The 25,288-nt window shown below is 40.1% G+C and overlaps 1 protein-coding gene across 2 annotated transcripts in view; it reads left to right on the top strand.

The window, feature by feature from the left end:
- The first annotated feature begins 13,548 nt into the window (after positions 1 to 13,548).
- Positions 13,549 to 25,288, top strand: part of EPHA6 (EPH receptor A6) — a 367,586-nt gene continuing 355,846 nt past the window's right edge. For both annotated transcript variants that reach the window (XM_063419479.1, XM_063419478.1), the window contains exon 1: positions 13,549 to 13,771. In XM_063419479.1, coding sequence (XP_063275549.1) covers positions 13,669 to 13,771 — 103 coding nt within the window. In that variant the 5' untranslated portion in view covers positions 13,549 to 13,668. The remainder of the gene's footprint in view (positions 13,772 to 25,288) is intronic.

Below are 25,288 nucleotides of genomic sequence, written 5' to 3'. Positions count from 1 at the left end.
TTAAGAGTGAGGACATGATGTCTCTCAAAATAATGCATTTTACCTTAGCTCTCCACTTAGGTCATGAAACCTACACAGCTCTGGAGAAGATGAAGACAATAGAAATACTGTTTAGAAGTGTTTCTGACACTGCTTAGTGCCACTGGCAATGGCTCTGCCAACTTGTACTGCAAATCTGGTTTTGGAAATAACTTAAACTGGATTTTTTTTTAGAGTTTAAATTGTAACATAAAAAAAAATCCTTAAAGGTTTTTAGAGTTCGGATTTGGATAAATGTCACAAAGACAATCTCAGGTGAACTCTTCAGTGTAGAACCAAGCTGGAAATGGCGTGGTTGAAGAAAACTTCAGAGGATCCACTTTGGTGAATGCTCTGTGACCATCCCTGCAGAGCAGATTGGATCAGCGAAGTTCAGTGCTGTGTTCATCCATATTTGGATTCAGAGAATTCCAAGTACACAGTGGAAAAATGTTAAGAAAGGAGTAACCTTCAAGATTTATGAGAATATCACATTTTGCCCTTCCTTTCAGTCTTGGGAGTTGCGGAGGTGCCTCTGCAGAACACGACAAATCAATCTGCAGGTTAGGAATAATCCCTGGCTGTGCAGAGGAGCTGAGCCTCTGTGCAGCTCTCAGCAGGGACACCACATTCTGATGGGGCAGATCCTCTGTGGCTGCATAATAATAATAGAGAAATAATCTGTTCTCCCACTTTCTGCCTGGTGACACAGCTGCACTGGCCTCAAACAGGAGAGGGACAACTTGTAGTTTTCAGCGGGTTCAAATTTTTTTGTGAGATACATGTCTGTTAAAAAAAGAAACAAAAACAAAATACTCGGTTCATCAAAATCAAAAGCCTCCTCAAGAAAAGGTCAGCATTAACAAATGTTCTCCCTCTAGGAAAAAGTATCAAAAGTTGTAGAAACTGCTTGTCTTGCTTATAGCAGACTTAAAATAAATGGAAAATAATTACCTGTTCAGAATTTAATTTTGAAGTTCAAGTGAACGGGTGATAAAATGTTAATGTTTTAGAATTGAGTCTTCTCCTAATAGACACAATTTTATTTTTGGTTCTTAGAAATGTCATGGGTTTTTTGCCATTCTGTTGTACATGGCTCATTTTATCAAGACCACACTTCAAGAAATTATTTTACAGAAACTCATGAGCAGGAGAGGGCAAATCAGGCTGACACAAGACTCTCAGAGTTTGATGGATGTTAGCTACGAGATCAAAGTAGTGCTTTGAACAATCTTTCTGCTTTCATTATCTGTTACACTTCAAAATTTAGGAAGAGGAACAAGAATAAAAAAGAAAGAAGGATCTGGGCTTTGTTTTGCAGGGCTGGAACTTTTAAAATAAAAATATCATTGACAAAAAGCCTTCTAAAGGAACCACCCAGGTATCATCTGATGTGCAGCCAAACCAACATTACTGATTTTTGGAGACTCTCAGATTTGATTCTCTCCAATGCATTTCATATTATTCTACAGCTGTGTAAAAGAAAATGGGCTACAAGGATTGGAAAGAACTGACAAGTGCAGGCAGGAATGTGTAACAGGGAAATTTGCTGATTAGAAAACACTTTTCACACTGAGAACAATGCGATGTTATGTACTTTCAAGACATCAAAATAGAAATTCTGGCAGCTGAGTGCCAGATGCAATTTTGTAAGAATAGGCTCAAATGGAACGAAGTCTACTTGTAAGTCATGCTTGTACAGCTAGATAAATGCTCCTGAAAGCTTGACTCTTATTTATTTTGCACTCAAGAGGAGAAAGGACATCTAAGAAATTTTCATGTTTACTGTATGAGGATTTTTATCCTCCAAACCTTTTGCTCTGCCACTGTAGACCTGCTCGTTCTAGTAAAAGTTTGTGAAGAGCGAATTTGGAAAACTAGTACAATATTAGATAATTACTGAAAACCTAAACCCACGGATTTAGTAGAACTTTTCCTTCAATACTAACTACTTGATAGTTTTGACTCAGTAAATACCATTTGATTACATATTAAATACATGCTCCCACACGTTTGTTGTTAATTAGGGTTCATACAGTAGACACAAAAGTAATTACCTTCAGCAAGAGGAGAGGTTGTAGGAGACAAAAAATAATCATGTATTTCCATGTCACAGGGTGCATTCTGTGTTAATCTTCTTTCACCACCTGCTGCTTCGCTTGTAAGAAAATGACCAATGATTTCCATGTAAGAAAGGACTAACTCAATACCTTTTCCCTTTAAAAGGAGCATTATAGATTTGTTTGGTTATAAATTCACTAAATGGAAAAATTAGGAAGGCAAATGATGCATACAGCTAAATTGAAATGAACTGTGGGAGAATCATCAAAAATTAATGTGCCTTAAATTTCATTCTAAGTTATTTGTCACTCGTGGTAGTTTTAGTTCTAATTCAGAAAGCAAGCAAACGAACAGGTTAAATAAGGTAAAATAAGGCTTTATTTTACCTTAAATGACACAGTGATAAAAAGGAAGCAGCATGGTCTGTTATTGGAAGTTTGGATCAAGACATGATATTATATCAAGGGATTAGGACAAAACCTTAGAATTCATGGCAGGGCAACTGAGTGCAAATTGCAGTCTGGAGCTGCAGTGTCACTCTGATGGACTTGCTTTGTTTTTATTTGCTGTACCTGAGATGTTTATTAGCAAGTGCAAGATTGAAGTAGCAGATTTTGCTATTGAGAGCAGCTTTACTGGTGAGTTTTACAATCCAAGACAGATATTCAGAAATGCTCTCTGCTTTGATGAAAAGTTCCAACATTTCCATGTACAAACCCTTTGCATTAGAGGTGAAGCACTAAAAAATGGACTTTTGGCACTTGGAATATGTCAATCTTCTTTTCAACCAGGAGGGCAGGGGCTGTTCTTGCCAGACCATGCAGCTCAGCTAAGTTGCAGGAATGGGCAGAGTAGCAGCAGCACAGAGAGAATAATGATCAGCATGGCATGGCATGAGTGAAAACCAGAGCTAGAGAGCATAAATGGAACTAAAAGGCAAGTGCCAGTGCATTCACTCCCTTGAAATAAGTTGTTGGTGTTCTCATAGCACTCTGACTCTGCACTTACATATTTTAGAAGTAACACTCTGAAGGAAATCAGCATTTTCCCCCTAATTGTGTCTCAGATGGATGTCTAAAGTCACCACTTTGCGCGTGTACTGAGAGAGGAAGGGTGGGTGGAGCCCTCAGAACGGAGAATTCTTGGGTCATTTCAATCCTGAGGGGAAACAGGAATTTGCTGAAGTTGCCAGGCCCCTAAAGCCAATATTTTCACCTCTCTCCAACACTGCTGTAGATTGTCTCCGGTCTAGTGCACTCAGCCAACCACATTTTACACCTAAAATTATGATTAAAACCAAAAACTGGAATTGTTGCTTAATTACAGGAGGCCCTGGTATGAAACACAGGTTTTCCAAGGACAGCCTGTATTTCCCATAAACGTCTCTGAAAAATGCTGCTCAGTGAAGACGAGCAGCAGGGAAGTGCCAAGCAATTGTCTTTAGCTGACTTGATTTCTTTCCTTTGGAAATTTTCCAAATCTTAACATTCCAAAGTTTTCATTGCATCGGCAAATAAGTGGAGTAGATTTTCAGATTTTGGATACTTGTTGAAAAGAAAACAAAACGGTAAAATCTAAGCAGTAAGAACAAGCACCTAAATATTGCTTGAAATGAGGATGACTGCTATGACAGAGAATTAACAAAAAAATGACAGCTCTGCAATTAATAACCTCTCTTTTGTTTAACAAGTCCTTTTAGATACTTCTGTGATTTCCTTAGACTGTGTTTTAGCTATCATTTGATAAATTGGATTAAAATTATAAATAACGATGGCTCATGACAGAAGTTTTACATCACATACACTCTTGATGCATCTTATATGTTAAAGGGCCTTGAATATTGCTTTTGATGCCTGGATAAATGTCTTGAACAGTCTTTCAGTAATTTAAAAGTGTGTGTCTCATGCCATCTTCTGAGGAGATGATTGGATTTTCAAATGCACAGCAAATGCTTTCAAATATTCATTGTAAAACTCAGAATTATAACCACAAACAGCAGTTCTTTTTTTCTTGAAAGCATATTTACAAATGATTTTTTAAAATGAACTCTGAGTATCGTGCTAAATTTCAGAAACATTGCAGATATATGAGCCTGAAGGACCGTGAAAAATTGCCCATGCCCTGCTACATTTAGGTTTAAAATCAGTTGTAGTTTCAGAAGTATTCTTTATATGGTATCCTTGTAGGTATTTATCTTGTTTGCAGCCAGAATACGTAAATATTCCACTTTTTTTTTTGTTAGTTTCCTACATACTCTCAATCTTGCTAATGCTTTTCTTTCTTCAACACCCTGAAACCCCATGAGGATTCATGGCCTACCTGGATTTGTTTTACTCCCTTCTCCAGCAGTAATCAGACACCATCTTTCAAGGAACTTGAAAATTCCAGTTTTCACAGGAACGATGGTGCCCACTGGTGCTGCCTTGTTCAAGCCACAAGTTCCCTGCTGAGTTTTTAACCTAAACCCAGCCTGCAGGCTTTACACACAATATTTACAGTAGGAATGATGCAGAAACTAATTCTTTGTGAAAAACTTCCTTCTGTGGCATTACTGACCACTCCTTTAGCGTCCCTCAGGAGAGGAAGGAAAGGCTTCTCAGCAGCTTGGCATTTGAAGTTGGAATCGTGCTCCACGAGGAGAACAGAATCACTGACAGCTTTCTCATTTTCTCACTAATCCATCAGTGCCCACTTCTTTCCTCTGATAGTGTCATAGAATTGAATCAGAATTTAGTTTGGAAAAAAATCTCTGAAGATCATCTGGTCCAAACACCCACTCAGAGCCTGGGCCACTCTGAACTTTTAGTCAGATTGTTTGACAAATTAAAATTTGAAAATCCCCACAAAAGGAGATTCGATAGTTTCTTTGGACAATCTGTTCCAGTGTTTGATTTTTTTTCTTCATGCCATTGGACTTGCCTGTGTTGGAACGTCTGTGTGTGGCTCATGGGTTTTGCAACGTGAATGTCAAAGAAAACCTGTCAGTTTATTTTGAATAAAGGTTGTCTTGCCTCTTGGCAAAGTGAGAAATTTTAGTTAAGAATTACTTCTCCGTTATTTTCTACTGCAATAGTGATTTCAGATTTCAAGACAAGGGTGGGGAGAAACCCAGTACTGTGACCTCATAGCCACTTTGAACAGATATCTGAAATTTCTAATATCCTACAAGCCCTTAGTGGGGAAAGAAGGTAGAAAAGCAATGCCTGTGTAGAAATGCAGACCAGATGGTATTTCTGATCTGATTACAGCACATTGAATCAGTTACATGTGAGCTTTTGTGATGAGAACTTTTGGCAAGGAATTTGCCACACCACAGGTAGTGTTTATGTGTTTGAGGGGTTTTTTTTAAATTCTATTAATTTTATTCTTCATATAAATCTGTCTGATGCGTGGTAAAAATGTTGGTTTTTTCCATATCAGAGAACAGGGAAAGTCATCAGACATGACTCTAATTACAGACTCGAATGAAGTGCCATCAAAGCAGATTCCTCTGACATCAGTTTTCTTTCAATCATCAACTTAAATATATTTAATACATACAACCTCCTGGAAATATAAAACAGTATTCATTTCTCTTCAGTGATCAAAACTGTACTAACTGATGTCTTCTTAAAGCACAAGTTGTTCTGTGCTTCAGATTTTTAAGGGATTTCTTAGTTTTTTTCTTCCCAGATTCCCAGATTCCCATATTTCCTCAGCAATGTTTTTGCTTTCTAACACTGGAAGTCTGTTTTAACTTCTGGGAAACGTGTTTCCTGTCCCTATTTGCCACTCTTAACATCACATTCCACTCTCAGATAATTCTCTGTGTTGAATGTTTCACTTCAAAAACTTCAGTAAGACATCATTAAGTTGAAGCCCAGTTGTACTTTTTTATTGAAACTGAGCAGTTGAAAACATTAACCACAGATGGAAGTGGAAGTATTATGACAGAATATCATATGGAAATGTTTTAGGACATTTTAGGCTAATAAGATTCCATGTTATTTTTGTACCCACTTTTTGCACCTGCATTCTATTTTAAATTTCAAAATAAAGCAGAAAATTATTAAGCTAGCTATGAGGAAAATATTTTTTGTAATCCATTACATCTTCAAACCAAACACTTTCTCTTCAATGTCAGAAGAGATGCTTTTGCTCTTCCTTCAGCTTTCCAAAATAAAATATACATATGCTCACCAGTCACAGATGTTACAGGCAGAAATAGCACACAGCCTATCAAGGCTACTTAATACAGAACATGGTTGCTGATCACTTTTCTAATAATTTAACGTTGTTCTCTCCTCTTTGAGTATAAATAGACCATTAAATCACTTCCATTTTCACGAGGATCACATTAGAACACTAAGAGTAGTATTCTGTCTGGCTCCAAGGCTTTTGATACCTGATTTATCCAAAATTTCCTCAATTCTTTGTTTAGAAACTTTAGAAACAACCAAATTTTTAGAGCTTTTTTGTCTCTGCTTGTGTCAAATTTCTCCCTGAAAGATAAAAGTTGTCCATACCCACTTCCAATGTCTCATATCACTTAGGAGATTGAGGTTTTACGGTGCTCCAGTGCAAGGCAACATTTTCCCCTGTAGCTCTGTACAATTTGTCATTGACTTCTCCACCACAGTGTACCACAATGGCTTTGATTAGTTTTATTGTGTTCTGCATTTTCTCAAGATTCCATGAAAGGACATTATAAATTAAAAATTTGTGCATTTTTTTTGTTGTTTGGTTTGGCTTTTCCATTTATTTATTTATTTATTTATTTATTTATTTATTTATTTATTTATTTATTTATTTATTCATTTATTTTCCCCAGTATTTAAAGTCTGGGGTTTTTTTAAATAGGTGCACCACCTTTTTTAGATTTTAATTCTTACATATCCTCACTTATTTTTCTAAAATAAGCAAATAGACAATATATTCCCAGGTATTAGGTGTCTAGTTTGCTGACTTCATCTAGAAAAATAATCTGGTTAAAACTACCTTCTGAAGAGAAGAGAAATACTTTCTGGCAATGCCAGTCCCACCCCAAATTCCAAACAGAGCCTGCATCACCTTGTGGAAGATCTGAGTATGGGGAAGAAATGTCTGGTAATTTTCTTCAGGGATTGTATTGATTGTAAAAGCTTGTTGTTAAATGAGTGAGACAGGATGAAGAATTGAATACATGAGGATCTGGTTCTTCACTAAGAATCCTCATAGATAATAAAAAATCACACTTGAGAGGTGCACAGTTGTATTATTTGATTATTCCAGAGCACATCTTTGTCGGAAAGGGGTTTTAACACATAACCTCATGGAAACCATGGTAATTATGTGATGATCGTGGTAGTTAGGATTATGATCTTTAAGGTTCCTCCCAACCCAAACCATTCTGTGAGTCCATGTCTCCATTAACTTATCTCACAGTGGAACCTGCAGGAGTTCATTCACCCACCACAGCCCAGCCAGCCTCAGGGTTACCTGAGTGCCTTCAGAAAATTGTAAATAGTTGTTCTTTCTCATTTATGACAGTCAGTTATCGCTTGTGGGTGGTCACTTTGGGCCAACCTGTGATTTAAACAAGTATGTATTTCTGAAAGGAGATAGCAAACATGCAAAAAGAACTTGAACAGGATGCCCCCATTCCCTGGGCAGGAGCTCAGCTAATAGACTTTTTGTTGCCCCACTATGCAACAATCTAAATGCAATAATCTAATTGGATTTCCACAACAGTGTCTCTTGGTTTGTTTTCCTGTAATATTTAATTTTATATGAGTGACAGACTTTTAAAGGTTTTCAAGTCGATTTTCTGGGCACTTTGTATTGTGATAATACAAATTTCTACATCTTAACTTACCCACTGTCATTCTTTCACCTTTTTATCCTGGAAAATTTTACTGCTCTCTCCTCTCCTTGTGACCACCTTTTAAACCCCATTTTTGAGTTCATTCACCCGGTGTCTTACATTATGTGGCCCCCTGCTGTCTTGGAAGGCTGCAGGACACGAGAGGTAATCACTGCCAAGGGTGCAGCAGCAGTTAATAGCAATCAGGGGAGAATCGATGAGTGTGTTTTCATTTTGAGGTGCCCAGCTTGTTTTCCTTCAGTTTGTTTTGTGTGGGAACTTACTCAGAACATATATACATTTATTGATTCACCTGCCAGGGCTGGGCATGAGATGAGGAATAATCAAGCCTGAATAAAGGAAATTGCTTGAAGTGGCTAAGTGGAGAGTTAAGAAGGTCAAGCAGGCAGAAAACCAGTTCTAGGGGTTTCATCGTGAGGGTAGGTGTTTTCTCTGCTTTTAATGGCAACCTGCATTTTGGTGTTCTGCTCTGCTTTTGAAAGGGCACCCCTGATCAGAGAGATTTGACTGATATTCCTGCTGGCCTGTGCTGCTCTGCAGAAATAAATGATCACTTGTGTGAGAGGCTGAGGGAAGTCATTTGCTCTTCTTTGCCTGCAGAGCTGTGTGTTAGCTAAGGATGGTACTTAGCCAAACATTAGCAGCTTCATTACCTCCTTACAGGGATTAACTTTATACTACCTTGCAAAGGTTTTACATTTTCTTTTGTATTTTAGAGTCAATGGTGAGTCGGAAAACTGTTAAACACAGTGATTCCCTCAATTTTTTTTCAGTGCATAAGAACATCATTGCTGTTAGCACATGGCTGTCCCTCTTTTTTCCTTGTGAGGAAGTAAAACCACCCTTTTCAAGTGCATTTACTCCCTGCTTCAATTTACTGAATTAGGTCACTATAATAAGGATACCAGTTCAGTAATAGCCCTTTATAAACAGGCCAACTTTAGATTTATGTTTCCACAGGCATGAAGAAGAGTTACAAATAACACTAGAGCTTGAACACCAATAGCTTGTAGCTAATTATTATTAATTATTGTTTCAACAAATACTCTTAGTTATATGCATAAAACTGATAAAAGCAATAAAAAGTGGTAAACTATTAACATATTTTAGCACTAAATTGCATCTAGGGGATTAAAAAAGATATGTCCATATGGATGTAAATACTTGTCTTTATGAACAGTGGGATACTAGGGAAATCAGGAGACAGAAAATGGATAGCCTGAAAGTCATCATAACCAAATATGGTGGGTTTTGGTTTGTTGTTTTTGGTGTTTATTAAATTCAGGAGTCCAAAGGAAAAGAAGGTATGTGGAGACAGGAAGAAGGGCTGAAGGTGATTCAGGATTCAGAGGATTCAGAGTCTTCAGGTGATTCAGGATTCAGGATTCAGAGTCTTCACGTGGCAGAGCCAGGAGCAGTATTTGTTCAAGCAGTGATACTCACCACGTATCTCCAAAAGTAAATGTAATGAAATAATCCATTATCTTAGATCCCTGCAACTAACTTCTGTTTAAAAATGAATATTTAAATCTACGTCAGAGCAGAGTAAGATTTGCTGTATAAAACTGCACTCTTGGGATAGCAAGAGTGTTCAGTGGCACAGAAATGACCTCTAACTAGGGATCTTCTTGGTAGGAAGAAGAAATACTAACAATGATTTGGTGTCAGCCTGTCATTAAACACACTAAAAAATAAAGATGTCGATAAAGTAAAAGGCCTGCTCATTCAAACAAACAAACAAAAAAGTGCACAATTCTACAGATGCAAGAATATAATGTATAACAAAATGGAATTCACTTTCAATGCTGTGGGAAAGTGTAATTTATAACTCTGAATAAGAGAGATACTATTGGAAGGTCCATTTCTGGTTACACTGTCGAATCAGCAGTGTGTTCTATTCACTAAAAAAGCTCTTGCCTCAGACTCCAAGAGATCAATAATACATTGTGTTTTCCTTAGTATACAGGTTGTAGTTAAAGTCAGCAAGTGTGAGTGCTGCTCTTTAAAAAATCCTAATGCAGGTGTCTTGGTCCAAACATCACAGCATTTTTAACATCAGCAAATCCTAATGAGTGCTGCATGGAAAAGGTGTTTTAAGTTTATTGTAAATCTGTCCTTGGTCAGTGTCCTAATTAAAATGTTTGCTTTGATCACATTAAAACACAGGCAGTAAGGAGTGATGGTTCAGAGGACGAAAGTACAATACAACATCATATGATCAGAAACATAAATGAAAAATTAATGGCTTTTGGAGGTTTTTTTTAGAGAAAGCCAGAGTTTCATTGTAATTAACAGCACTAAAGATAAATCATGTATAGTTAATCACACAAAGAAAAAAGGACAACCTATTATGTGTAATTTATTTCCTGTTTGTGTTTGTTTATTATAACAGAAAGATTATGCCTTTATTGAAGAAAATAATAAAAATAGAACAGACGTTTTTCTGTTCACAGGGCAGATCACACTCTGGCTTGTTTTAAGAATGGTAATACATATGGAATTCCTTGCTTCTACAAAAGCACCCTCTAGAAATGTGAGGATGAAGGCATTCAAACTGTGGCTCCTCTCCTTTATCTTACCTGGTGCAATTATCCTGTTTAATACCTCAGAGTTTATTATACAAAAGGGCATAAGTTTCAGGGGGAAGAATGTAACAATAGGACTCTAGATCTTTTATATTTAATATTTTTGCCATCCTTTATTGCATTTAGTATGTTTGCATACATCTGAAAAAGCACAATGGTTACGATTTTATTTGGAATTCAGAATAATACACAAAGCTATAAAAAATTAATCTGTGTGTAGATGAATGAGCACTGCTCTTACAAAGTTGTTCCCCTGGAAATCCTGTTAAAATTCAAATTAAAAGCTGGTGCAGGGACACTGTGAAGGGAATGCCACTCATCCTTTTTAGCTGTTTGGTTCCTCAACAGTTTCCTGTGATTTGTGGAGTTCAAGACTGGCAGGAGGCAAAGCTGTGAGGAAACACACTCATTTTGTCTATGCTCTTGTCACATCTCTCCCTGGCTCCTTTTTGTATTCAGCTGTAGTCTGACATGACTTGTAAAGCAATGGAAATGGGAAGCCAGACCTTCCAAGCCCCTTGAAGAAGGAATTGGCTGCCTGATGTGCACACAGTGCTCACAAGTGTCTGGAGAGTGCCTGCACAGATATAAACATATAAATACCCGGGTTGTGTGACCAGAGCCTGGTGTAAGACCCCAAATCTGCACCATGAAACAGCAGAAGTGAGGGAAGGAACCTCAGTTCACTTCTGCTGGGCTAATTCATTGGCCTTTCTCATTAAAGTGCAATAAGTTTTTAACTGCTCCAGATGACCCATCTTCACCTGAGGCCCCTTATACAGGATGACCCGCATCAATACTGCACAGCAGCCTGGCTGGGAAGCATCTTACTTCTCAATCAGCAACTGCAAAAGAATTCAAGTGTGAATTCTCACCCCTTACCCAAAAAGCAAACCTTGGTTGGCAGAGCTACTTTCCTTTTGTCTTTGCTAATTCTAAACCAGAACAGTGTTGAGACTTAGGGCATCAGAATAATTTGTGTTGGAAGGGATCTTTAAAGGTCACCTAAACACCCAAACATCCAAATTCTAAAAATTTAACTTTCTCCTTTTACCTGCCCTTCAACCTAAGGCAAAATACTAACCACTCTTTCACTATTTTCAAATATATCCTCAAGGTTTCCTTGTTGACCTTCCTTTTGAATAAAAGTTTTCCTTATAGGACGTTGTTAACACAGCTAAATATAGGAAATATTGAACACAAATGTTCTAGGCTCGCTGCTAAAGATCCCTCCAAATACCCACAAATACATATTTCTGTGTTGGCTTTGCTCATTGAACAACTCCTCTGAAAATAATCCTTCAATTAATAATTTTAAAATCATTCTTTATTCTTGCATTACAAAGCTAAGTGTTTTAATACAAAGCTGCTCTGAACATCCATTCAGGCACCTCAGCAGAAACTTTGGTATTCTCTGGTGCAGACTCTTGTAGCTGCATTACCCAATCACTTCAATGGGATTTTTGAACACTGGGAAGCATGGGGAATTAGCTTTTTTTTTTCTTTTTTATTTTTTTCCCCCAATCTTGTTTGTGGATTTAGACACCTGGCTAGATTCATACACAGACATATGGATATCAGTATCTTCCTTTGGGGTTGGGTTTCTTTTTTTCCCCCCTGCCTTTGTAGAAATTCAGAAATTGAAATGTTCGATAGAATAATAATAATAATAATAATAAAGACAACACAGGCCGGGAAGTGGAGTGTGCCACTTGCACAGGGCGCCCATCCCAGGTGCCGGCGCACCTGGGCGGGGGGATGTGAGCAGCCGGCACATCAGATCACAACGGAGGAGCACACACATACCCGAGGCGCTATCCCCAGCCCTGCACAAGCTGCTGATAGCTGACGGGAAAATTAATTAATTAAAAAAAAAAAAAAAAAGGGGGTGTAAATGTTCCGGGGATGCCCGGACGCGGCCGGCTGATGCTGACTCTCGCTTGTCCTTTGCATTCCCCGGGCGTCACTTCACGGAGCAGCGGCAGCGCAGAGCCGCCCCGGGCGGGTCCCTTCCCCCGGGAGCCGCCGCCCGCGGGTGGAATCCCGCACCCCTCGAAGCCGCGGCCCCTCCCGAGCCGGGCTGCGCTCTGCCCGTGCCTTGTCCGCGAACCCCCTCTAGCGCCGAGCCCGCCGCACTCGGCCCGAAGCTGCCGGCAGCGCCGAGGCGAGGGGGCGCTTCCCGCACCGCACCGCGCCCCGCGCTCCCCTCGGGCGGGCGGCTGAGGAGGGGCCGCCGCTCCGACGCGCTCCTTCCATCCATCCCTCCCTCCCTCCCTCTGTGTCTCCCTCCCCCGCTGCCCCCGGGCGCGCCGGGCCGCCCGCTGGCTGGCGGGGCGCGAGTGCCGGAGCGCCCCCGGCGCGGGGCCGCGCTGGCTCCCGGCGGACCCGGCACCCGCCGGGCAGCGCGCAGCGGGGCGGCCCCGCGGCCGCGCCGGAGGAGGGGGCGAGCGAGCGCTCCGCGGGCGGCAGGGGAGCGGCGGCACCAAAAAACTGCAGCCGGCAGCGCGGCACGCAAATCAGGAGGGAGCAGCGAACATCACACCAGAGCCGCCTGGTTTCTGATTGCTCCGCGGCAGAGGGGGAGAGACAGAGACTGAGTGAGAGGGGCGAGCGGCAGAGCCGGGCACGGCGGCGGAGGGTCGGGGATGCCGCCCTGCAAGTTTCCTTGATGCATTCGGGAGCGTGAGGAGGAGTCGCCGGCCCTTCTCGCCCTCGCCGTGCTCCACCTGGGGAATCCCGCACCTGAAGCCCCTCGGCGCTGCCTCCGGCCGGGGATGCGGCGCAGCGTGCGGCGCGGCCGGGAGAGGCTGCTGAGGCTGCCAGGGGCGCTCCTGCGGGGCTGAAGGTGCCACCGGCCCGAGCCGGCGGACGGAGCGGGGCGCGACCCCCGCCGCCGCCGCCGCCGCCTGAAGTTGCCGAGCTCTCCCCGTTCCCAGCGCCGCCGCCCCTCGCGGCAGGGCGGCAGCGGGGGTCCCGGCGACCCCGCCCGCCCTCGCCCCCCGTGCTGCCGCCGTGCCCCGGGACCCCGGCGGTGGATGCGCCCGCCCCGGCCCGCAGAGCAGGCAGCGCAGCCCGGCGGGGCGGCGGCGGTCCCCGCCGGCCTGAGGAAGCACGGGCAGCCGCGGCGGGCCGAGGTCGCGGGGCGCTCGGCGGGCACCAGCCATGGGGTGTAGTGAGGTGAGGGCACTGCTCTGGAGAGTCGGCCTCTTCCTCCCCCTGCTGACAGCGAGCCCCGCCGCCGCCGGGCACGTCGCCAGCAACCACGGTGAGTGAGCGCGGCCGCGGGTGCGCTGCGGTGCGGGCACCCCGCAACTTTCCAGCGGGCGAGGGCATGGAGGGCATGGAGGGAGGGCACCGCACCTGCGGCCGCCAGCGCGGCCTCTCCCGGCATGCGGGGCCACGGGGATGCAGGGCCGGGCTCCCGCCGGCGGCCACCCCTTCCTGCCGCCCCCAAAAGTTGGGTGCTGGCGGCCAGAGGAGCTCCGCTGCCGCTCCCCGCCGGCGATGGCTCCGCGGCTGCCGGGAGCTGTCCGCAGCCGCCCCGGGCACCCGCAGCCCCGGGGTGTGGGAGTGAGAGCAGGGAAGCGAAAGCTGCCTCCCGGCGAGGTGGAGCGGTGGCATCATTTTATCTGAAATGCGAGTTTAAGGTTTGCTTCGGTCCTGCCGAACGCGGATCCTATAGAATGGGTTTGAGAGAGCTCATCGCGCCTTAGGGGGAAATGCTGCTGCTGAGCGAACTGTTCAAAGGTGCCTGACTGCACTTAACACCTAATTTCTGCATACTCCGGGCTGGTTGTCTGAAAAAAAAAACATTTTAAATGTTTGTAACAGGTCGCACTGAAGATGGGTATTTTAATTCTTCAGGTTGTAAGGTGTGCGTTTTAGAAAATAACCTCTAGGATTAATGAAGGGAATCTTTGTTTATAAGAATAAAAACGCATAGCACGCCCAGTGGATTCAATATTTTGTTAGTAAGAACCAAAAAAAAAAGAGCCAAGACCCGATTATGAAACATCATGTTACGTGTTATCAAACATATGGATAGAGCAGAGAATTTCCTGAACTGCTTGTTTTATGTGCATCTATTGAAGTTGCAGAGGATGCATCTATTCCCACAGTATGAGAGGCTTCTGTACCTTTAGCATTATTTTTGTACAGTTTGGCTTTTTGGAGGTTTCAGTGTGCTGTGGATGAAAACACAGGATCTGAAGGGTAGCTCGAAATGTTGCTGCTGACAGAAATTACCTGCTATGTTGAAAGGAGCATTGAAATCGGCAATGGTGGGAAGTGACGAAAGAAAGGGTGAAAGAAACCAAATTGGGTTTAGTCGTGGAGTACTATCAAGTACGTGGTTCATGTGTTTTCATGTAGTTTTGTTCTGCAGTCTGTTTTCAGTGCTCTTTGTATTGACCTGAGTAACAGCAAAATGAGAGAATAAGATCTTTAGAAAACAGGGAAGAACTATAGTGTGGCCACAAAGCCCCTGTGCCATCAGGATGAGTTATGGCAAGGACATTCCAAGTTAGTCTGATTCCTTCACCTCTCCCAAGCTGAATGTGATGAATAATTCCAGTTTATAATTATAGAGCTTACAATCACATCAGGGCTGATTTTTGCCCTTTCTTATGTCTTGGAAGACATCAGACTATCATAGTGGCACAACCCAGTTTTCCTTTGATGTCACAGGCATTAGTGCATGCTGATGTCTGCTGCGTTATCACAAGGCCTAACACCACACATGAATGTGATTTAAAAAAAATATATATATTCTTGGTGTTGTACAACAGCTAAGGCAGCATAATTGCAGCAAAGGCAACAAGTTTTTATCAATTAATGCAACTTAGTTTAGCTTTCTAAACTGGTATTTGATATTCTGGGATTAAAATAGTAGTGTTTAAATTGTGTTTTGAAAGTGTTTTAATAGTGTTTTTAAAGGATGGGGAAGATAGTTGCCAAAAGTTTGTCAGAGAAGAAGTGGTTCCTTTATGTTGGTGTAACTTTCCCTAACAATTCAGGTGTTGTGGTGTTGGCTGTAGAGAGTACTACAGGTGAATTTCCTAACTTCTGAGTAACTTCTTTTTCTGCACATTGCTTGCAAACTTCAGTAAAAGGGGCAGCCTCTTACCTGTGTTACTGCCATATCACCATGGAAATCAAAGAATAAATATAACTCAACAAAACCCAAGTGAACTGAAAATGGACTGAGTTAATACAGGTGCTTTCATACACACCCCCCACCTCGTTAATGAAGTGCTAGCAGAGTCTGCTTTTAATGATAAAACTTTCTTTATATCAAGGAATTGAAGGAAAGGAAATTACTACAATAAAAAAGTTGCCCATTGTGTAAACACTTAAATGTGTAAGGTTAAAATGCTGGTTACTAACACTTGGAATCCCAGCTGCAAAAATTTTTTTAAAATCTTTTGAGGGAACATAACTTATTTAAATTTTCTTGCGGTGATATTTTCAGCGTGCACATCTTGAAAACATCTTCGCCATAATTGCTGTTGGGTTTTCACTAGTAACTGTTATAATGATATATCAACTTTGCTATCTGGTATATTTCGTCTTCTATTTTGTGTTTGGAAATGTACCAGCATTAATAGTAAATTGCAAAGGAATGTCTTGTGTTGTCTCTTGATTGTTTGGGTGAAAAGGATGGAAGGGGAACAGGTTTATTAATCTGGCTTGGTAAACAGACAGCCCTTCCACTTCATTGTTAATGGTTTGTTTCCTGTTATTAAAGAGGGATTTTCAGAAAAAAATTACACTCTGGTCTTATAAATTGTTGTTATAACCATGTTGGGATTAATCTTTTTTGGTCTTGTCAAACAGAAAGAAATACATATTTTTTTTTTAATATAGCTCTAAGGCTCTTAGGTTGTCATTCTTCACCCAGTAAATCAATGTGTGGTGTCTTAGAGAATCTGTAGCAAGGCAGGCACAAACAGTACTATTGGCAGGGAAGTGAACTTATTCATCTTCATGGAGTGGTCAGTTCAAAAACCCATTATGGCCATGCCAAGGGCTAATTTTTACTGCTCACAAAAACCCTCTAGGGTTTGGAATTGCATAGGAGGAGTAACCACTGCAGAACTGCTTGGAACAGAGGGCTCAATTAGTGTTGGGGTTGAGTGCTTGCATGTTCATACAAATTTTCAGTGCTTGTCCCTGACATCCAGTATGAACAGGTACTGTGCAAGGTTTCAGCCTGCTGTGGTGAAGCTTTGTTCTTCAAACAAAGAACACCATGAACTGGGCAATGCTGTCAGATCTAAAATTGCAGATAATGGCATCTGACCTGTGCAGCTCCTTGTGCAGAACTTGTGGGAGCTTTCAAGATAAAGGTCACCCCAGGTAATGGCTCAACAGTTTCCAGTGCTAAGCGTGCACATATAAATGTTTCTACATATATAAAAATCAGAAACCGTATTGTTTCTACATATGTGTCAACCAGAAAGAGTTTCTGTACCTGGGCTCCTTTCAGGTTGTATCTGCCATGATGTATTACCAGATAATTAATTCCTGAAGCCAACTATAGAACTTGCAGAATTTATAATGAATCGTGTCTATCAGTGCAGTGTAAAAAAGCTGTTGCTTTTTCAGTTTCCAGGTATCATTACTTCTTGTCAGATTATGCAAGGTTGGTCTTTTTTTTTCCATACCTCTAAAAGGCACCTGCATTCGTTTTTCTCTTCTTACAAAAAAAAAAAAAAAAAAAAAAAAAAAAAAAAAAAAAAAAAGTGAAGTAAGAAATAATGTCAAATGTCAGTTCTGAAATTCATATAGCCTTATTTTCACAGTGATTACACTTGATGTAAATTGGGCAGCTCAAAGTAGATAATAAAGCTTTTTGATTCTGGTAGTAAAATATCAGGTAGATTACTAATGACCTTGAGGTATTCATCAGTTCAGAGAAGTTGGCTCATTTTCATTCCCATATTTATTTTTCCAGAAGTGCAATCCACCACACATAGGCACACTTTCTGAATACAGAAAGATTTTTTTTCTGTAGCAATAAGGAGACCAAGGACTAAGTGTGGAGAGGCTGAAGTTTTCTCTGAATGAAGCTGATGTTTTACTGCTAGAGGCTGTCTCTTTGATGACTTAAAGTGCTGTAGAAAGGATGTGCTAATCCTGCTGAATTCTGCTGTTCAGTTGTCCAGCTCATACTTTAATAAGCATTTACATCATTACAGAAACATGAGAAGGTTAAATAAACAAAGGCATTGCAGTAAATGTGTGCCATTCCCTTTTCAGCGTGTAGATAAAATTCTGAGCAAAATCATCTTTTAGTTTCAAGTTCTTCAGAAACTTTTAACAATATTTTTACCCATGTGTAAAATCCCACATCCATATGGACTCGTGTGCTCATGAAGACTTGGGAACCTCTGCAGTTGCAGATATGCATGAAATGACTTGTTATCCAAGAGCCTCAATTTGTATGCCATGAAATGAACAGATTGGCACTGAATGGTTCAGGATACATTCCTGGTGTTCTGTTTGGCGGTACTGAAGGCTGTCTGGATATTTTGGTTTGGGTTTTTTTTTTTTTTTTCAGATGAGAATGATTGGTATGGAAATACTAAATATTAAGAAATGCATAGCTTAAGCAGATGCAGTTTAAAGCCAAATCAGTACGGTAGTTTTCATGTAATTTACAGGAGTGTAAACACTGTAGAGGAACTGAAGTGTTTCCTGAAGTTTACCAGTTTAACTCTGGTCAGATATTGTTCCCTCTGGGAGGTCAAAAAGTTTATCAGGGAAAAAGAGAGAGGGAAAGAAGCATGTAGGAAATTGAGGGTGTCTTATTAAGATCTCCTCTGTCTTTCTAGATAGATACTTTTAAAGCTTAACTCTGCTTGAGGGTTTGTTTAGGGTATCTGATGTTAAAATTTTCACTTGAGAATTTTAGAAGAGTCAAAAAGTTTGGCAAGTTGTTTTTCAGTAAGATACACAGTAAGTCAGTATCCATTTTGTTGGCTATTTTTTTTTAATGAAAAGTTTAAAAATGGCATTTAACTGATTAGGGGTATTGAGAAAATTATGCATGTGTACAATATGGGAAGCAATTTATTGTTCTTAGATCCCAGTGTAGCATAGCTGGGTTAGGATATATTCCTGTTCCAGCAGTGGAGTGTTTCATTAGGACCCTTGGATTTCCCCAGTGTGACATTGACACAAGGATGAGGGTGGCCTTGTGTTTGATGTGCTCCTTAACAAGCTGAACTCTGTGACAGAGAGAATGATAAAATGGATAGGAATAGACAACTGTGGATAAATTATTTATCCGTAATCTATCCTGACCTCCAGAAGCCATGTTCTAATGCAGGAGAGCTCAACAAAAACTATCTGTTGTGTAAAATACGCCTTCAGAAGGTGGTTTTTAACTTGTAAATGATATGTCAGTCTTTATGATGAGGTGTTAGAACTGAGAATTACTGCTGAAAAGATGTCTCTCTCGTGATAAAAACATGACTTTTTTTTTTTTTTTTTGCCAGGTTTCATTCTTGGCCATACAAAGATGATTAAAATTGTAATAGGGAAATTAGCTTGTTTGTTTCTCATAATCCTCTCAGTTTTCCTAACTCTTATTCCAGCTATCCCTATTTTAGTTCCAAGGATGCTTCCATTATTGATATTGCAACACCTTTTGTGTAGGTCAGCTATTGATCATTCCCACATCTAAGAACCAGTCTGTTCAAAATAATCATTAAGAAGAAGTCACTTCAGTTAATCCAGCAGCCATTTGTGACCTCAGTACTAATTTTACTGTGGTACAGAGCAAAGCTTAGAGACCAATCTTGGCTTTAAATAAACTGCTTGTTCTATATTTGAAGCTGGCTAATCCATTGTATTAAAAAACCCAGAAAGACAAAACAAAACCCAAAATTGTCTCAACACAACCCAAACCAAAACTCCCTAAAGATTTTCCTAGTCAGTAGTTCTGCTGATTTGTGTCACCCATACAACATAATACTTCTTGAAGTCAGTATTTCTCTCACTTACTGATATCTATGTTTGGACTAAATTCTGTCATCCTATTAAAAAAAAAAGTACTGAATACATTGATAATTAATAATTAGAGATTTGTCAATTTTAATAAATGAAGTTGTTTTAATGAGGCTGTAGATAATTTTATAGATAATAAAAACCTCTGCCCACACAATGCATGGGTATTTCCCCCCCTCTGGTTTATGATACTGTACAAACAGTTTTCTGCTCTTTAAACAATTGTTTTACAGTAGGTCATAGTACTCCTCCACCTTCAAGCCAGCAACTGCTATTACTTTCTTTTATGGATCTGTTCCCATTCTAAATGTATAAAGCATCAATAGTTATTCTGTGTTTTTAAAGAAAGTTAGGGGTATTTTGATCTTTAAATTAAGACTAGATTTTTAAAAAGCTGTAATATTGTTGACATTTCTTTTGACAGTCAAGTAGAGTCAGGTCTATAAAATTCAAAAGCAGTTTTTTCATGAGGAGATCAGATTGAAAATAAAATTTTGTTTCTGTGGAACAGTCTGAGAATTTAAAATGTATTTTGTCTCTAAATAGAAATTTCTGGTTTGTGTTTAGGTAGATTTCTAAGAAGCTGACAGATTTCTTTTTTCCTCCTGAGAGATAGTTTTGTTTGCTCTAAGTTGTCTGGGTCCCAGACACTCCTTGAAGGTGTCTGGTGTTTGCTGTCAGATTCTCCAAGAGAAGTAGTATCCCATTAATGAGGGGAAGTGGCAGAAGCAATACTTAGGTGAGGAGCAGTGACATAGCCACAGCAATCCAGAGGGAACATGTTAATATTATGGGTGTGTTAATTGCACTGAGAGCACGGCTTTCCTTCATGCCAGCACGTTTTTGACCTTACACAGGGTTTAGGCTGAAGCAGTGCCGTGTCCCTTCAGTGCAGAAGGAAAGGTGGGCAGCAGGCACCGTGGGTAACAAGCCCCTGTGGAGGTGCACATACACAATGAGAGCACAATTAAATGGTGAATTTGCCGGGAGCTCCACTGCCTCAATCCACTTAATGGCTTCTGCACCTAGAACAAAAGGGGAAAAGTCACATACAGCAAACAGTATCATTGATGCATGTAATGAGTGATTTGTTTTGGCTGGGGACCCTTGGTTAGAGTGCACTTGCTGCTGTAATTTGTATTCTCTGGCTGCTGGTTGCTTCTTGCTTAAAATAAAGGAATAAAAGAACAAATTAGAAAGTATTCCATAAGATAATGCACTAGCATTATAATCTGGGTACAAGTGGTTATCTTTCTCAATGTCCCCAGGCTGATTTTCTTAGTGGGTTTCGCTTGCTGGTTTGAAATAAAATTTTATGGGAAAAAAATTCTTGCTAAAATTTAGAATTGTTCAAATATATTTTGGACGTATTAAAAAAAAAATCAAAGGAGACCTAGCCATTTTCTTCTGTAGTGCTTCCAGTATTTGTGGCTGGAAATTGATTGCATGGAAAGCCTTTGCATGAAGGATTCATATTTCAAAATGTGGTTTGAATTCAGCACTTTCTGCTGAACAAAGTGGGACCATATAAAATTGCACAGTCCTTTACTCTCTGTTCTATGTGGCTGCTGAAGATCTTTGAAAAGGAAAGCAAGGGAAATGTAAAACCTTTGTCTCTGGTAGATTGCTTTTGTTTGTGTTGCAGAAGTTGCTAAACACTTCTACACCACAATGATATAATAGACACACCCACTCAGAGGGTTATTTTAAACTTAATAATTTAGTTTAGTGGACTCGATTTTTTAGAGGACCATTTAATTTAGGTAAATATGGATACTGTTAGCATTTAGGAATGGAGAAACATGATGAGAACTGTGGCACACAGGAGCTGCTCAGCCAAGCTTTGTCTCAGCCTCCGTCAGATGCGATGCGAACTCAAACTCTGTTGCTGTTGAGACAACTGTAGGAATGCTTACCCTGGGATTTTGGTATGTGGTAGAAAAGTCCTTAAGTTACAGATTTCCAGACACAGAATTTCAGAAAGAGTTAAGCAAATTCTCTTCTTTAAGAAATCGTGATACTCATCTCAAGGTAAGGGTGAGAATTGGCCTTTGTAAGATGATGTTCTCAAAGAAAAAGGAGTGATTGTGTGCACTGCACAGAGGAAAGATGGTCCACTGGAGACAGGGATCATACAAAAGCTGCATCTGAAGAAATCTGGGATTACAAAAGGCAACCAGGAAATCAGATGGTATTCCATGTCATTGTAGTGGTTCCTCTTGATGCAGATGAATATAATGTGATTATATCCTCCAGTTTTTTACACTTACTATCTAAAGGGCATCTCGTCTAGTGTAGAAAGATGAATGTTGGTGGTTAGAAGGAATCCAGCATTTTTTTGTCACTGTTGTTTAATCCAAGGCTCTGTGCAAACTTTAGGCTGCATGCAGAGTTTTTTTTTCAGTGTTGGATCTCTTCAAAACTACTGTTTTCACAATATTCTTTTAAGTAAGCCGTTGTGTCTGTATAGCACTGATGTGAAGAGAAGAGTTAAAGGCCAAAGCTTTTGGTTTAGGTGTTTAGTTTAGACCAGTCTGTGACACCCAGTGCAAATTGCAAGGAATTAGTTTCTGATGTGCTCAGGCCTAGGTGGCAGAGGTAGGTACAGCACCTTGGCTTTCAGTAGTGTTCAGTGAAACTCACTGGTATTTTTCTTCCTGTCCATAACAAAGTTGCACTGACAGTGCCATCCTCTACTAAGTCACCTGAATTACTTAAGGCAGGAGAGCTGCCATCTTTCAGGGTGTCAGCATTAGATGATAATGAAAACCTGCACCTTACCGGTGGTTTACATTAAGCAACAAAGGAATTTTGAAACTTGCATGCTCCATGTTTAAACTTTATGTTTAGAAGGCAAAAAACTCTGTTGGAAATTCAAAGAGCTAGTTAACAAGAGTCAAAACCATAGAGGAGGTCAATGGAGGTCACACTTGTAGGGAATTTCCTGCTTTCTTCCTTTCTCATGGCATCTCTTCAGCATCACTAAGTACATTAAAAGTTCCAGTAATGCTCATCCTATTCACTTAACCACTAATAGTTTTCCTTACAAATTTTATAACGAGCAGTTTGGATTTTAAGTAATGCCCTGAGGCCTTAGCATTAGTAAGTTTCCATTACTTTAAAGCAAATTAGGAAATTCTTTTCAGTAGCTCTAGTCTGAGAGATGCATTTCATACTTGAGAGATGTGCCTGAAGAAATAAAAGCTGATGGAAGTTTGTGTTGTAAATTAATATTTTGAAAACAAACAAAAAAAAGAGATCAGTAATAGATTAGGCTTGATTAGATGTTGACATTTAGAACTGTACATAGATTATGTTAAATGTAGTGACAACAGACAGTGTTCTTGATTGACATTTGTCCCTCTGTTTGTGGTTCAGGTGGATCATGGGACACACATTGTAAAGGTTAATGGATAAATTACCATACTGCTCATCTGATTGTTCAGGCTTCAGCCTGGAGGGTTGGATGGTTTATAGTCTAGTTTGTGTTATGTGGAACAGAAATTGTTGAATTCTTTTTCTATGAAATTCTGAATGCTTAAGTGTTTAGATGAGTCCACAATACCCCTACAGCTTGTGAGTTTTGATAAAATCACTAAATCATGGTTGCACTGACAGAGATCCTGGTCTGGTTTTTGTTTTCTCTCCCGAGCTGTCAGTATTATTTCCATGTTATTTCAGTAAATGTGAAATGTGGCCTTTTGATAAAGTCATTCTTAAAACCATGTGGAGATGTTTGGCCTAAGTATCTTTTTCACTTGTACAGATACCTCAAAACAGGAGTTTCAATGTGCTCTGTTAGGAGATGTTCCCTACAGCTTCCCTTACCACCCCTCAGTGTGGTTGGTAACTACATGTGTCAGTCTTGGTGACAAAAATCAAATTACTTCATTTTTATAAGGGACTCACCCTCTTAAACTGGTTCCAATAATTCACCTGAAATTCCAGAAGTAGGAATAAATGAATGAATTAAAAAATCCCCCAACAAAAAAATATTTTCCCTTCACAAAGATAATTTACTATATGTGCATTTGCAGACAGGGATGGCTGAAGTGAATCCTCTGGAACTGCACTCAGCTGGGTAAATAAAATCAAGGGTACACTGTAATTCAAAGGTGCAGTGTTTGGTTTATGTAAAATAATAGCCTTCAGTTAAGCATTGCTTAGTTAAGGGTGTCTTTAGTGTCTGTAGGAAAGGAGAAAGTTAATGAGTTGATGTTCACTGTGTGGAAGGAGGAATTGAAGAACTGCTCAGTCTTTTGCACTATTATATTCTACCTTTAACTGTAATTTTGCATTCTTGAGGCTCTCTCTGACCCAAGCGATTCTTTTGCTGATATCTGGTGTTCTAATCTCCAGATGGGATGTGATTGCACTGAATTCAGTGAATGCATCATCCAAATTACCTGATTATTTGAGCTGCCAGGTAGTAGCTCAGGTTGACTTCACAGTTATTCAACATGGACAGAAAAAATTACTTTCAATATTTGAGTTTTGGGGCCTTTATTGCATGGGACATATGTTAAAAGTTTTTTGATCTGGTTTAAACTAAGAGAAAACTATGGAAAGAAATTAAGACTTGCTATGAAATGCATAAGAATAAAGGAAAATTCTTTTTGATGAGCTTCATGGAGGTATTGTTCTTTGAGCAGAACATTTATGCAGTTGTGAGGCACGTCAGTATGATTTTCATTACACTAAAGTAATGAATTTTTATGACTAAAGCTAAAATAGCAGTGAGCCATCCTTTGTTCAGATAGTGAGGTGGAGCAGTACATATCTGATAAGGGAGAGGAGGGGAAGAAAAATGGAAGAAGGAAGAGAAGATAAAATATAATCTAATTTTCCTGACTTTCTTACGTTAATACTATAATTTACAAAATTTTGAGTCTAGTCTGGTGGTAAAAAAAAAGCTTATATAACAATATGTTATCTGTAGCTGTAAGCATAGAGATTTGTAGACTCCAAACAGGTTCTAGTGCTTTTAAAAATGTACCTAATTTAAAAAATATAAAAATTAAATTAATGCCAATGTAGGGTAGGAAAGAAATGTTATCGGCTTGAGTCCATTGATTCTATTTTTATTGCTGAAAACTGCTACAGTTCATAAAATGCAGTTTTACAGGCTATTAGTCCATAATGTGGATTATGCCCTTTGGACATTTAGGTTGAAGATAAATGCAGTAGTTTGGAGAGATCTGTATTGAAATTCTATGAGAAGGGTTCAGTTATTATTTAACAGAATTATTTGTTCTTTTTACTGTGAACAAAAAGCAAATGGGTTGGAGGGAGAGGTGGCCCTTGGCTTCCAAGACAAGAAATGAAATTAGCAGTGGAGGGGTCAGTTTGTCATTCAGGAAGTGGCTTCATTTCCACAGATATGAGGAAAATATGTTGCTGTAACATTACTGCCATTGCAAGTGTTTTTTAATTGTTTTTAGAGAACAATTGTTCTTAGAGAGAAAGGATTGTATTTGCATTATAGTCGTACCTGCCAAGATTATTTACTCTGCATTGTGGGCTCTGTAACACAGGATTGGGAAGGAGCTTTGTTCCCACAATCAAATGCCTTCAGTGATGCTGTATAAAATTATTAATTTTCATCTTCCATCTAGTTAAGCCGTGTTCCCTCATTGCTCCTGTTGGAAGGTTGTTCTAAACTTCAGTGCTGTGAAATTCAAATGTATCTGTGGCCTGCATTTATTAGTGAATGATGCTTATTCATTTGTGGTTGTGCTGGCTTTGTCTCAAAACTTAAGAACACCTTTCC

Source organism: Prinia subflava, chromosome 25 (genome assembly GCF_021018805.1).
Source record: "Prinia subflava isolate CZ2003 ecotype Zambia chromosome 25, Cam_Psub_1.2, whole genome shotgun sequence".
Lineage (NCBI taxonomy): Eukaryota > Metazoa > Chordata > Aves > Passeriformes > Cisticolidae > Prinia > Prinia subflava.
The sequence above is the reverse complement of the archived record's forward strand: the minus strand, read 5'-3'. Positions and strand labels throughout refer to the sequence as shown.